Genomic DNA, 11,657 nt, shown 5'->3' with positions numbered 1-11,657 from the left:
GCCCCACACACACCCACACATCCGTGTTTAAACGTATTCTAAGCACATGAAGATGCATTCCAAAGTTTATTGTATTCTTGGTGCACAGAATAGGCAACATTGCTTCATTCCTGTGTCCCCTCGGAGAATAAATGACTACATATAAAAAAATGTCTGTCTGCTCCTTTGGGTTTCTCTTCTCCTCAGCCCTGTGATGTGAGCAAAAGGATTAGTTAGGCATCCATGTGGATTGCATCACCCTCTTAAAGACTTTCATTTTGACCATGAGAACAATTAACTAATTTCATTACATAAGCCAAATCAGATGACTTCACCTCAAACAACCATCAGTTCAGCCCTAAGCCTTCAGGCAGCATTTCATTAAGTAATGATCCAATCAGTGGTGGTGTGTCGTGACTTACATCATCTCATACGTCCCATTAATGCCAAATATGTAGTGCACACATTGCAAAAGGCTTACAGTTAAATTTTTCTGGTATAGTGGTGATCCTTATAGAGAGAAGTTAGACCCTTATTTGAGCCTGACAAGGGTACTGGGAGCTGAGGTCACACATCCAGTTCATGTTTGCCTACCAGGGAGTCAGTCGAGCATGGATGGAGGCTGCCTGGGAAATCTGGGTCAGAGAGCAAGGGCCTTCATATAGAGCTGTGGGGGGGCTGAGTGAATGGAAGTGAGGTGGGGGAGGGTTTGGATTCTAGCGAGGAAGGGGAAGAAAGGGCCTGAGGCAACAGACTTCTTCAGCTGTAGTGCGATTAGAACACGAGGCTGAATGTCTCCCTTTGACAATATGGCTGTGACCTCTACTTATCAGTGATGTCAACAGAGCTAAAAGTAGACCTAAGGTATGTATTTCTAGATTGGCTTTGAAAATCTCGCAAAGTTTTGCATCACTGTCTCTCTGAACTTCAGGAATATTGCATCAGCAGTATACCACTTTTTAACTACCAAACCCCCCACCCCAGATTGGACAAAATGCCAAAGCAACCCACATCAGTGAACACTTAAGGCATAACACTCCACACGCCCTGGACCAGCCTGCATTCCCATGGTGTCTCAGCAGGATGGCAAGGCAGGTCATGTGACAAAGGAACTCGTTGAGGACAGTTCACCCGGACACTGGCTGCCAAAGACATGACCTTGGTGCTTGTGATACAAACATACACCCATTATACACAAACGTTTATTTAGTCAAATAAAGCAACATTCTGATAAGACCAGAGGGATGTTCACAGATGGATTGCAGAGCATTGTGAAGGAGTGGCCGGTACAGAAGCCATACACAGAAACAATATCATTTTAAATTTCACTGACTGCTTCTCATTCTATAGCAAGACTGACTTACTCGCTTTTTTTAATAATAGGAGAATAAAACGATACATACAAGTTCTAAATTTTTCCAATTTCCCCTAATCACTTAAACTTTGATAAAACTGAATGTGTGGCAGCTGTGCTCCTAGACAGTTTGACACCCACTACAAGACTGTAATAATAAAAAAATGGACAGAGTCACTTAATCTGTAGAGATGGGATTGAGAGAGAATGGAGGGGTGGGAAAAGTGAGAGGGAAGAGAGCAGGTTAGCCGTTTCACAAGACATACTCCAACTCAGAGCGGATGTAGCCATTTTTCTCATCATTGTGGACGTGCGGATAGTGAGCAATAAGAGCATCCTGCGATCCAATGTAGATGGAATTGTAGATCTTCCAGTAGACATCCCTCACCTTCCTGGCAGGGTGGAACAGACCCTAGCAACAGTAGACAAAACAGTGTTAGCAAATCACATTACTCTGGATTTGTAGAACATGCACTACATAAGTCTGGATTGTAGTTTTTTTTTATGTTGGTGAAAAAACATAAAATACAAAATCTCATTCAACCAGTATCAACCTTATTGTCTTATCAAGATCTAGTCTGACATCCAACTGATGGAGCCAGTGAGCGGTTTACCTGCAGGCAGTACTGCAGCATGCGGCAGGGGCCGATGGCAACGCGGAGGCCCTCCAGGGCCCCCATGACTGCCTGGATGACGTGGGGCGAAGTCTCAAACACATTGGGCCACACGTAGTTGAGAAGGTGGTTAAGGGAGTCCTCACAGCCAAAGCCATAGACCCCCAGGGACATGTGCTGAACCACTGCACTCGCTGTCTGCCTGTGGACCAGGTCTCTGCAGGGAAGAGAGTGGGATACAAAATGGTTCATCTTTTTATTTGAATTTTACCCAATGCAACCGTTCATCCAAGGGCCTTCCAAGTAGCACTATTGAAATCGAGGTCAATCATATTTAAAATCCCCCCCCCCCCCGTCCTCCTTTCCCTTCCAACAGCAGCCCTTCTCCTCCACACGCGTCCTCACCTGTCCATGAGCGCGTCCTCTAGCAGAGGCGTCACGGCATAGATGTAGTCCTTCCCCATCTCCCCGATGTACTCAAACAGGAAGGACAGGGACTTGAGCACGCCGTTCTGCACGTTGAGCTCGGGCACGCGGTACTCGTTCATGAGGGCCGGCAGTACGGTGAAGGGCGAGCAGGTCTCGGCCACGATGGCGATGGCCACGGTGGTGCACACGCGGTTCTGGCGCTCCTGCACCTTCAGGTTGTTCAGCAGGGTGGCCAGCACGTCATGAGGGCTGAGGGAGGACCACAACAACGTGGGACGGATCAGCGGAAACTCCTGTGTGCGATATCGTTCATATACGGCATCTGCTCTGTGGATGATGGTGGGTGGCACTTACCCAATGGCCTTAGCAATGTAGCCAAAGGTGTTGACGGTAGCTCGCCGGATGGCCTTCTTGTGGGCCTTGAGCAGCTCCAGCAGCTCAAAGCAGATCCTCATCCACTCCCTCGCAGACACGTACTCGGCACCCCTGCGGCAGACAAGAGATTGTTACACAACGGCTCAAACTGCAGCATGAGCGACCCCACAAAGTAGTCGCGGGTGAATTTAAGTCTTCTGTGTGTTTATCAAATCCCACACATCCAAATCTCTTTTCTACTGACCTGTCAGCGATCCTGCCCACCAGGTCGATGCAGTTCTCCTGCACCTTCTCGTGCCTGTTCTTCAGGATTGGCGTGAGGCGGGGAAGCAAGTCTTTAATTGGGGGAGTCATCTTGTGCATGCCGATGACGTTGACGATGGCCTTGAGCGCTCCCAGGATGCTTCCCAGCACCTCGGGGTACTCCTCTCCCAGGTACTCGTACAGCACCACCCCAAGATGACCCATCAGCTTCTCCTGTAATGAGGGACAGACAGGGAAGATGTTAGGCAGGACCAGGGCAGCATCACTGTACCTGAAACGGTGTGGTAAGACAAAGTGTGTGTGTGTGAGAGAGAGAATCCCACCTCCTGGCAGGTCTTCATGACCACGGCGGTACGAGAGATGAGGTCGGCAGCCTGCTGGCGGACTTTGGCGGACTTGTTGTTGAGACGCCAGAGGACAGTACCGCAGATCTGAGGCAGGTAGGGCTTCACCCTCTTGCCCAGAGCGTTCACCACCGTGCCAAAACCGTTCAACATCACCGAGTCCTGGGGTGGGGAAAAAAACCAACCGGAAGAAAGGTTTAGTGTCCACGTTCAGGTTTAAGATTCTTCTCCGCACCATGCAAAACCAAACAGTTCATGAGAAACGAAGCAGATTTGTAGCAGGGGTGTCAGGTCAGTTGGGCTCACCTCAGTGGTCTGCTCCTGGAAGGCGTACAGGATGCCATCAATGAGCTGCTCCTCCAGCTTGTGGTCGATGTCTGCGGCCCCCAGGTTGCCCATGATCTTCTCAATGGTCTCCATCACCATCTTCCTGTACTGCTCCGCCTCGTCCTTCAGGTCGTCCACGATGCGAGAGATGATCTCGGCGGCTCCCACCTTGTTGGCCAGCTCCACCGTGGTGTCTACCAGCTACAGGGGAAACAAGCAGGTGTCGGTTATCATGAAGCCACGTTCTGGACACTCGCTGGCAAGGCTTGAAAAGCAGCAACACCGATCTGTGTGTGTGTGTACCTGTCTGTAGTTGCGTCTGTCGAGGGCCATCCTGTGCTGCCAGAAGTGCTTGAAGAAAGGAGGGAGGATCTCGGTCTTGATGTAGTTGGCCTCCACACCGTCAGTTCCACAGCACTGCTTCACCACCTAGGAGAGGACAGGGGACGTTGGAGTGAAGGAATGAGCAATATCAACTTTATTCCAATGCAATCAACACTTAACGGTTACATGACTTTTTCTTTTTTATTGAGGAACTGTAACCAACGGGTGCAGGGTGAGAACAGAGTCAACATGGATGTCAGACCTGCTAGCTCTCGTGTTGGTGACGTCCATCTAGCGAAGTACTAGCCCTGATCTGACCATGGACAGGTCGAACAGGCGAGAATGATTCGCAGGCTTGCGTACACACACACACGCACGCAAACAAACCTTGAGCACAATCTTCTTCATCTCCTCGTCGGGGGACTGGAACTCTCTGATAAGGATGAGCATCACCTCTCTGGTGTAGTAGTTGGCGTACTCGGCATCCATCAGGGGAATAAGGTAGCCAATGGCTTTGAGGAACGCAGCCAGACCCTGGACACAGAGAGAGCGTTACAACTTTACTATTGGGTATGTTCAACCCACTACAGAATCTATACAGATAAACCCACAGTAATAACAGTCACTGAGCAAATGGGTGAAGAAGAGATTGTGTGTCCTCACCTTTCCTCTGTGCTGTCTGATACCCTTCCAGAGGGGCTTAAGGACTGAGTCGAAGGACTCAATACCGTAAGGCGTGGCTGCCTCAGCCAGGGCAGCGATGGCCAGGGCACTGATGGTCCTTACCTTCTGCTGCTCATCAACCAGACCTGAGGAAACACACACACACAAAGCTCACTACAGCGGCAAGGAAATGCCCTCCAAAAGATCCTTTAAACTAAGGCATCGACCATATGTTTCCCTCCCTTCGTCTGGTGTGCGGGGCACCCCTACTGACCGTGCTCGATGATCTCCACCAGACTGCGCAGGTGGGGCAGGATGGCACAGCCCATGAGGATGGCGATCTGCTGGACGATCTTGATGCCTGTGTGGCGAGCCTGCCAGGACTTCTTGCTCTTGCACACGGCTTTGAGGAAGGGCAGCAGGGATGGGATGCCCAGCGCAGATGCCACCACGGCAAACGCTCGCGCTGTCGTGTTCCTCACGTACTCGTCCATGTTGTCGATGTCGGGCCTCATGGTGGAGATCATGGTGGCCAGGCCGGCAGCCTACAGAAAGAGAGAGGGGCATGGGTAAGGGTTACAGCGACAAGACAACCACACAAGAAACGCGTTTCGTGCATCAATCCAACGTGTCGTAAATGTGACCAACGGGTGCAGGGTGAGAACAGAGTCAACATGGATGTCAGACCTGCTAGCTCTCGTGTTGGTGACGTCCATCTAGCGAAGTACTAGCCCTGATCTGACCATGGACAGGTCGAACAGGCGAGAATGATTCGCAGGCAGTGTGTGTGTGTGTGTGTGTGTGTGTGTGTTTGTGTGCATGAGGTATGGCTGGATACATCAGAATACAAGGTTAGACTTTTACCTTGGCCAAATTAGAGATAATCTCTCTGCCCTCCACTCTGGCATAGTAGTCTTCATCAATAAGCAAGGGCTCAATAACCACCAGGATCTGTAGGTGAAGGAAACAGTATTAACCAGTCAACATCCCACTTAAAAAAAGACAACACATGTCCACACAAACTGTGCTGTTGACCAACCTTGTGGACGTAGGGGCGAACCAGGTCGTCAAGCTTGTAGAGGATCCGGTCGATGACTTTGACCAGCAGGTGGCGCTCTTGGTCCTCCAGTGTAGGGGACATGAGCAGGGGCAGGATCTGGTTGAACAAGGGCCCTGCCCCAAACTCCCGTGCCTTGTCTGTGATCTGGCGGAGAGCGGCCTGAGGAGAGACATCATAGGGTCAGACTTGGGTTGGGGGGGGGCATTTGTGATGTAGAAGTGGTTGGAAGTGGATGGAAAGCCTCACCTTTCTCATGGGAGGTGTTCCATTCTTGATTTTCAGCAGAAGCTTCATGATCTTGCGTTCCTTCTGCTCCTCAGGACTCAGAGTGGACTCGTCCACTTCCACCTGGAGAGAAAGTCATCCCCACTTCATCAATCAAGTCACTGGCAGCGAGTGTGCGTGCACAGAGTGAGTGAGTGTGTGAAGTTCTTACCAGCAGTTTGTCAAAGTACTGGATGTCATCAGGCTTGAGGAAGGGGAGGTTTCCAGAAGGCTGGTCATTAATCTGCTTCATGGAGCGGTCCTCCTGCTGCATGTGGAAGCCCGTCATGCCTCCGATGGGAGTTGGAGTGGCTGACAGCTTACGAGCAGGGGTGCGGATGGGCACATAGCCTGCGGGGGGAGGCAGGACCTACAGCGGGGAAAGGGTGGCATCATTACAGCCGCTAACAGTAATCAGCGTAAAACACGAAGAATAGTCGGAAGAATAGTCGACTGGGACAGTCGGTTCCCAGTGGTTTTGGAGGGCGGCATGAAAGTACCTTGTAGCCCTCGGGAAACATGGCGTCCAGCTCATCATCAGTGAGGGGGCGGTTCCTCTCGTCAATCTCCCTCTCCCAACGCCAGGCCTGCAGCTGCTCCGGGGTCATGCTCATCAGATGACCTGCAGAAACAAACAAACACGGCCGTTAAGCACTGGAGGACAAATAGAAACAATGTACATAGTCTGATTCGAGTCCGAGGAGGAGAGGTCTCTCGGTACCTGGTGTGGGGGTGGCCATGTTCATGGCTGGCGTTCCTATGGGGGTCTTGCCAGGTGTGAGCAGGGGGGTGGAGGAGCCCATCTGACTGGCAGGGGTCTCGTCCCAACGAGACTTGCGCTTGCTCGCCCCAGGAGTGGGGGTCTCTCCCACAGACTCTTCGCCCCTGTCTGTTCGTGGCGTCTCCGCCCACCCGCTGCCGTGGCCGGGGGTTTCCCTCTCTGTCTTTGGGGTCTCGTCCCAGCGGTTCTTGCGGACACTCCCTGTGGCACCCCCGTGGCCGGGGGTGGCGTGTCCTGGGGTGTCCCCTCTCCCTGGGGTGGCAGCTCCAGCCGGGGTGTGGCTGGGGGTGGGGTCCCACATGCGAGTGCTGGGTGTCGCCCCGGGGGTCTCGCTGCCCTTGTTCCTGCCTGGGGTCTCGTCCCACCTGCTGTTGGAGGGTGTGTGTGCAGGGGTGTGTCCTGGAGTCTGGCCCTTTTATAAACACAGTTTAGAAACAAAGTTATCACACTAAAGCCGAGGCTATTGGACACCATGGGAGAAGGCGACACATAGTGGGTGAACTGCTCACCTCCACGGAAGCGTCTGCCTGGTCCCAGCTGGACATCTTCTTGGGCGTGGTGTTGGTCGGAGTCTGGTTTTGGTCGGCCGTCTGGTCCCATCGGCGCTTGCGCTTGGCGGCGGCGGCGGCCTGGGACGCAGCAGAACCGTTCACGGGCTTCAGGTCCCCCGTTTTTGCCTTCTCTGCCATCTGCTGCCGGATCTCTTTCTGCCAGGAAAAAGATCAAGAACAATTCACTGAGCAGAAGCCAAACAATATGCCCTTTTATGACCAAATCGATGTACCCTACACTGCATCCAGTGACACTGGATGGGAGAAAATGTACTTTCTCTCCATATAAACATGTCAACGAATGTACTCCCAAAACCAGGAAGTAGATCTTACCTCCTCTTTGGTCAGGTGCTGTTCTCTCATGACGTCCATGTAGGACCTGACCTGCATCTTGGGATCCGGCGTTTTGCCCCCTGCGCGAAAGAGCACCAACAAGACACAGGACACACATTAGGACTCATCCCAGGGGCCGGCGTTCATGACACTCAGTAAGCACAACGACACAGCCGGCTAACCCTGACTTTACAAACTGTTCACTGCTTTAGTTCCTTTGTTACAGTTGATTCACAAGACAAACCCTACTTACACATACAGTCCTCTCTTACATACAGACATTACTGTCTAAAAAAAAACAAAAAAACAACAAGCAGATACATTGAGAAAGAGCAGTGGTTCATTTCTTTCTTTTAAGGAGATAAGGAGAGGATAAAGCCATCACTGATGCAGGGGTCCTGGGCTGTGCTCTCCAGAATACGTACACTTTCAGTGCCAAGGGTCCTTCTGCAGTCAGACTTCAACCGGCAGAAAAGAAGCCTAGAAAATGTCTCTTTACCATTAGTAACACTTTGGAAAAGGGTTGGAACTCACATATATAAGCATACCACCTGTGTTGCATGTCTCATGTCATTCAAAAAAATCCTCCAGGGACCTCAACCTCAAATTAAAAAAAAAAAAAGGAATCAAATCTTCTCCAGTTTTGACATGTGTGATCTCTAATACATAAACAAAAAAAATCTAGGTGTCTGTCAATTTAGGAATCCTCATTGAAAATCATAATGAACCATCATAGGGATGAGTCTTAAACTGAAAGGATTCTGGCCATTAATCAATTGCATCACAATTTAGATGGCATTGGTTTAAGCCATTTGCCAAGCACCTAAGGCTTCAGAGTGGTGTGTCACAATTCATTTGTTTCAAATGTAGATATTGACTCTCTAAAAATACTGATATACTCCAAAAATGAGTACAAAGCAAATGTTTAATAAATAAAAAAATAATAAGATTAGGGCTTGAATCTTAAAAAAAAAAAATATATATATTGTCTTAAGCCTCAAGAGGTTTGTTGCAACTGGGCCCCAGAAAACCAGCCAGTGGACCCTGACCAAACTGACAAGCGCACACTTCTGTTTGTGTTCACCATAACCTACACAGGATGAGTTGCTGCAACCCTTAAGAGAGTGCAGACAGGACTGGCAAAGCAGTACTGCTGTAGGAGAGAAATTAAGGACAGTTAGTATGGGCCTGTGGTATTGAGGCACACAGATTTCTTGATTTATATTTGTATTTTACACATGAAATGTGTAAAATGGAAATATATTTACACAACATCCTTGTACACAAATCTGTCTACATGCAGGCTTGGTACAGCCCTAAGCCAGTCTAAACCTAAGGCCTTATAATTTTTTGGTGAACACATCTAAGGATCCAGTCATAGTATGCCTATATACTGGTTAAAAATATATATTTGTTGGGTTTTAAAACCAACTATGGTAACCTAATTAACCAAATTAGTTTATTCAACAACAAATGTACCACAGTTGAGATCACGAGAGTATGCAACTGCGCACTTTCTAGTGTCGTGCTATTTAGGACGACCCTGAGCTGAGCACTTTATGAATGTACTAAACTGAAATACTTTAAAGTCTGAACACTGTGACCCAGGTAAGCAACTAACTAGGAGCCTGAATTGAGAGCTGAACTCCAGAGAGCCAAAGCATTTCTGTGTCCTGACTCATGTTGTGTGATTCTCTGAGTGTGTCTGAATGTGGACAGAAGATCCTGCTGCGTTATTTCCCTCCTGCCTTAATTCACTTCCCTTCACAGCTCCAGGAAGATAGAATAAGTGTAAACCAACAGGTAAAAAGTATCAAGTTGTCTCAAGATCTGTGAAGGGGGGTGAATAAAACCAGCTAGTAAGGAACAACTTCCATAAATGTGACACTCACGGTCCCCCTTTTCTCATTTACAGAGCACAGCATATCTTATAGATCAGTTCTTATTGTGGTACTTACAAATGTCCAACCCTTATGATGCTCAGATTTACACAATACGTGTATAAGACAGTCACATTGTTCTCTTAACCCTTCAAGGCACAGACAACCTTACTGCAACCCATGTAATGTTGCGTGCATTAGCCCTTAAACAAGACTATGCCCAACAACCTATCCTTTCAAACACCAGAAAAGTCCAATTTTGCACGTTTTGCCAAAGAAACAAACACAAAACATTGTGCTTTTCTAGAAATCAACTTGATGCATGCAGACGGGTTCCCTTTAATTTAATAAAAAACTTGGAATTAGAAATGTTGTTCTGGAACAATCAGGTACCATAACAAACCACCCTTCAACACGGAAGAGTTACCACAAGGAAGGCCAAGTCTGGGGGGAAGGAAGCTGCCTGCGCTTGAAGGGTTAAACAGTAAAAGGAGGGTTACAACCCTTGAAAGACAGCCATGGTGTCAGGGAGCAATGGTACACAATGAGAGGGAGGGAGGGAGGAGCACTATGGAGGGAAAACGGAGGGGTGAAATTTACCATCTGCAAAGGGGTCGAGCCGCTCCGGGGAGATGATCATCTGTCTCCGCCTGGCCTTGTATTCATCCTCTCGCTCAGCAATCTTCTGGGGCCGATGCTCAGCAAAGGGGTCATACTGGAGGAGGTAACAACAGTTATGTTAAATAAAATAAAAACATTACTTTCCATGTAGCCTAACTGATTAATTTCTATGCTTCACTGAAGTTCATTTCTGTCAAAGGGTTGCATCAAAGGCACGTGTACCAACCTGTTCATCTGACTGTGGTATTGCATTGAGTATCGCTACTGGAGCATGATACCCTGGTTTCTTCTGTCCCAGTAAGCTTGTAGATGAATCCTCCTCCTCGTCCTACAAGAAAACAGACAGACAAGAGTCTAGTCAAGCCTTGCATGATGGCAAGCTTTCCTAGCTCACACTCCAAAACAAACAAGTACAATATAGTGGAGCAGTCAAACTCCATAAAAATAGCTGTGAAACCAGGAAGGTCAGCATAAAGTCTGACTACTGGGAAGATTAGTAGGATGCTGGTGGTGTTGTCTGCTTCATAACAGGGCGTGTAACACTTACATCCTCCTGTTCGTTTGCTGCAATAGAAGTGACATATCCAGCAAAGCGGCTGTCGCTGCCGCCATAGATCTCCTGATCGTAGTACCCTGTTGAGTCCAGGCCCACACCCTGGTCCCCCTCCTCTAACAGGGCCGCCTTCATGCCCTGGATCTCAAGGATCTGGGCCTCAATGTCTGCAAGAAAAGAAACATCAGGGTTAATTAACTGATCACACAATACAACTTGTATTAAAGCTAAAGCGGGGGGAGGTGTAAAGAATAAATAAATCTGTAGCCAACATAAAACATAACTAAACCAACATGTTTTACACTATAGAATAAATATATTGCACCGTGTCGTTAAGTCCGACAGTGATAGTTAAGCTAAACAAGACGGAAAGACAATTTAATATCATCCAACAACGCCATTTTGATGCTACCGTGCTAGCTAGCCAACTTGGCTTGGCTAGTAGTAGAAGGCATACACAACGAAGCTGTGACGCCGTTCACAAATAACACCAAACCTTCACATTTGTATTTTAGTATGCATGTCAAGTAACATCGTAGAATGCCACGTCAAAAAACTAATACGCTTAACAATATATTAACTTGTTTCGTTGTAATTGTACATTTGTTTGTAAAAGTATATTAGCTAGCTAACTGCTAGCTATTAGCCGGGCGCCATTATCTATTATCCATCCTCGTTGTCACTGACTTCGTTGACACGAGGAAAAACGGCATAAAACGTGTATGCACGGACCAATTAATATATACCATATCAATATAATGCTATAGTATACATGGGAAAATAAAACGTAGTGTTGCATTCTAAATAAATGAGCATTTTTAGTAAAATTCTGTTACCTTCGTGTGTTTTGGCGATCTTCGCCATTTTGGTGGTTTGGAGAAACTGGAACCGGAAAGCTGCAATTGAGGATTTCCGCTCTGATATAAGGAGTGAATATCCAG

General features: G+C 48.2%; 1 protein-coding gene across 2 annotated transcripts; it reads right to left on the bottom strand.

Moving 5' to 3' along the window:
- Positions 1–1,167: 1,167 nt before the first annotated feature.
- On the bottom strand, positions 1,168–11,653 carry sf3b1 (splicing factor 3b, subunit 1). Of its 2 annotated transcripts, XM_084688708.1 has the most exons (23): positions 11,553–11,653; positions 10,711–10,883; positions 10,390–10,491; positions 10,143–10,257; positions 7,663–7,742; positions 7,288–7,485; positions 6,719–7,190; positions 6,498–6,619; positions 6,170–6,367; positions 5,980–6,081; positions 5,713–5,892; positions 5,538–5,624; positions 4,948–5,218; positions 4,674–4,819; positions 4,398–4,544; positions 3,990–4,115; positions 3,666–3,887; positions 3,339–3,521; positions 2,996–3,228; positions 2,731–2,862; positions 2,353–2,625; positions 1,948–2,164; positions 1,168–1,745 (listed from the first exon to the last, which is right to left on the bottom strand). In XM_084688708.1, the coding sequence occupies exons 1-23, from the start codon at positions 11,578–11,580 to the stop codon at positions 1,587–1,589; spliced, it is 3,966 nt and encodes a 1,321-aa protein (XP_084544834.1). In that variant the 5' UTR covers positions 11,581–11,653; the 3' UTR covers positions 1,168–1,586. The 2 variants fall into 2 exon arrangements, with proteins under 2 accessions (XP_084544834.1, XP_084544835.1); XM_084688709.1 differs by lacking the exons at positions 10,390–10,491; positions 10,711–10,883; positions 11,553–11,653 and adding an exon at positions 8,088–8,815 and having other exon boundaries at positions 10,143–10,223.
- Positions 11,654–11,657: the final 4 nt, after the last annotated feature.

Source organism: Hypomesus nipponensis, chromosome 23 (assembly GCF_054491055.1).
Source record: "Hypomesus nipponensis isolate SF chromosome 23, ASM5449105v1, whole genome shotgun sequence".
Lineage (NCBI taxonomy): Eukaryota > Metazoa > Chordata > Actinopteri > Osmeriformes > Osmeridae > Hypomesus > Hypomesus nipponensis.
This window is presented reverse-complemented; position numbering and strand designations above follow the sequence as displayed.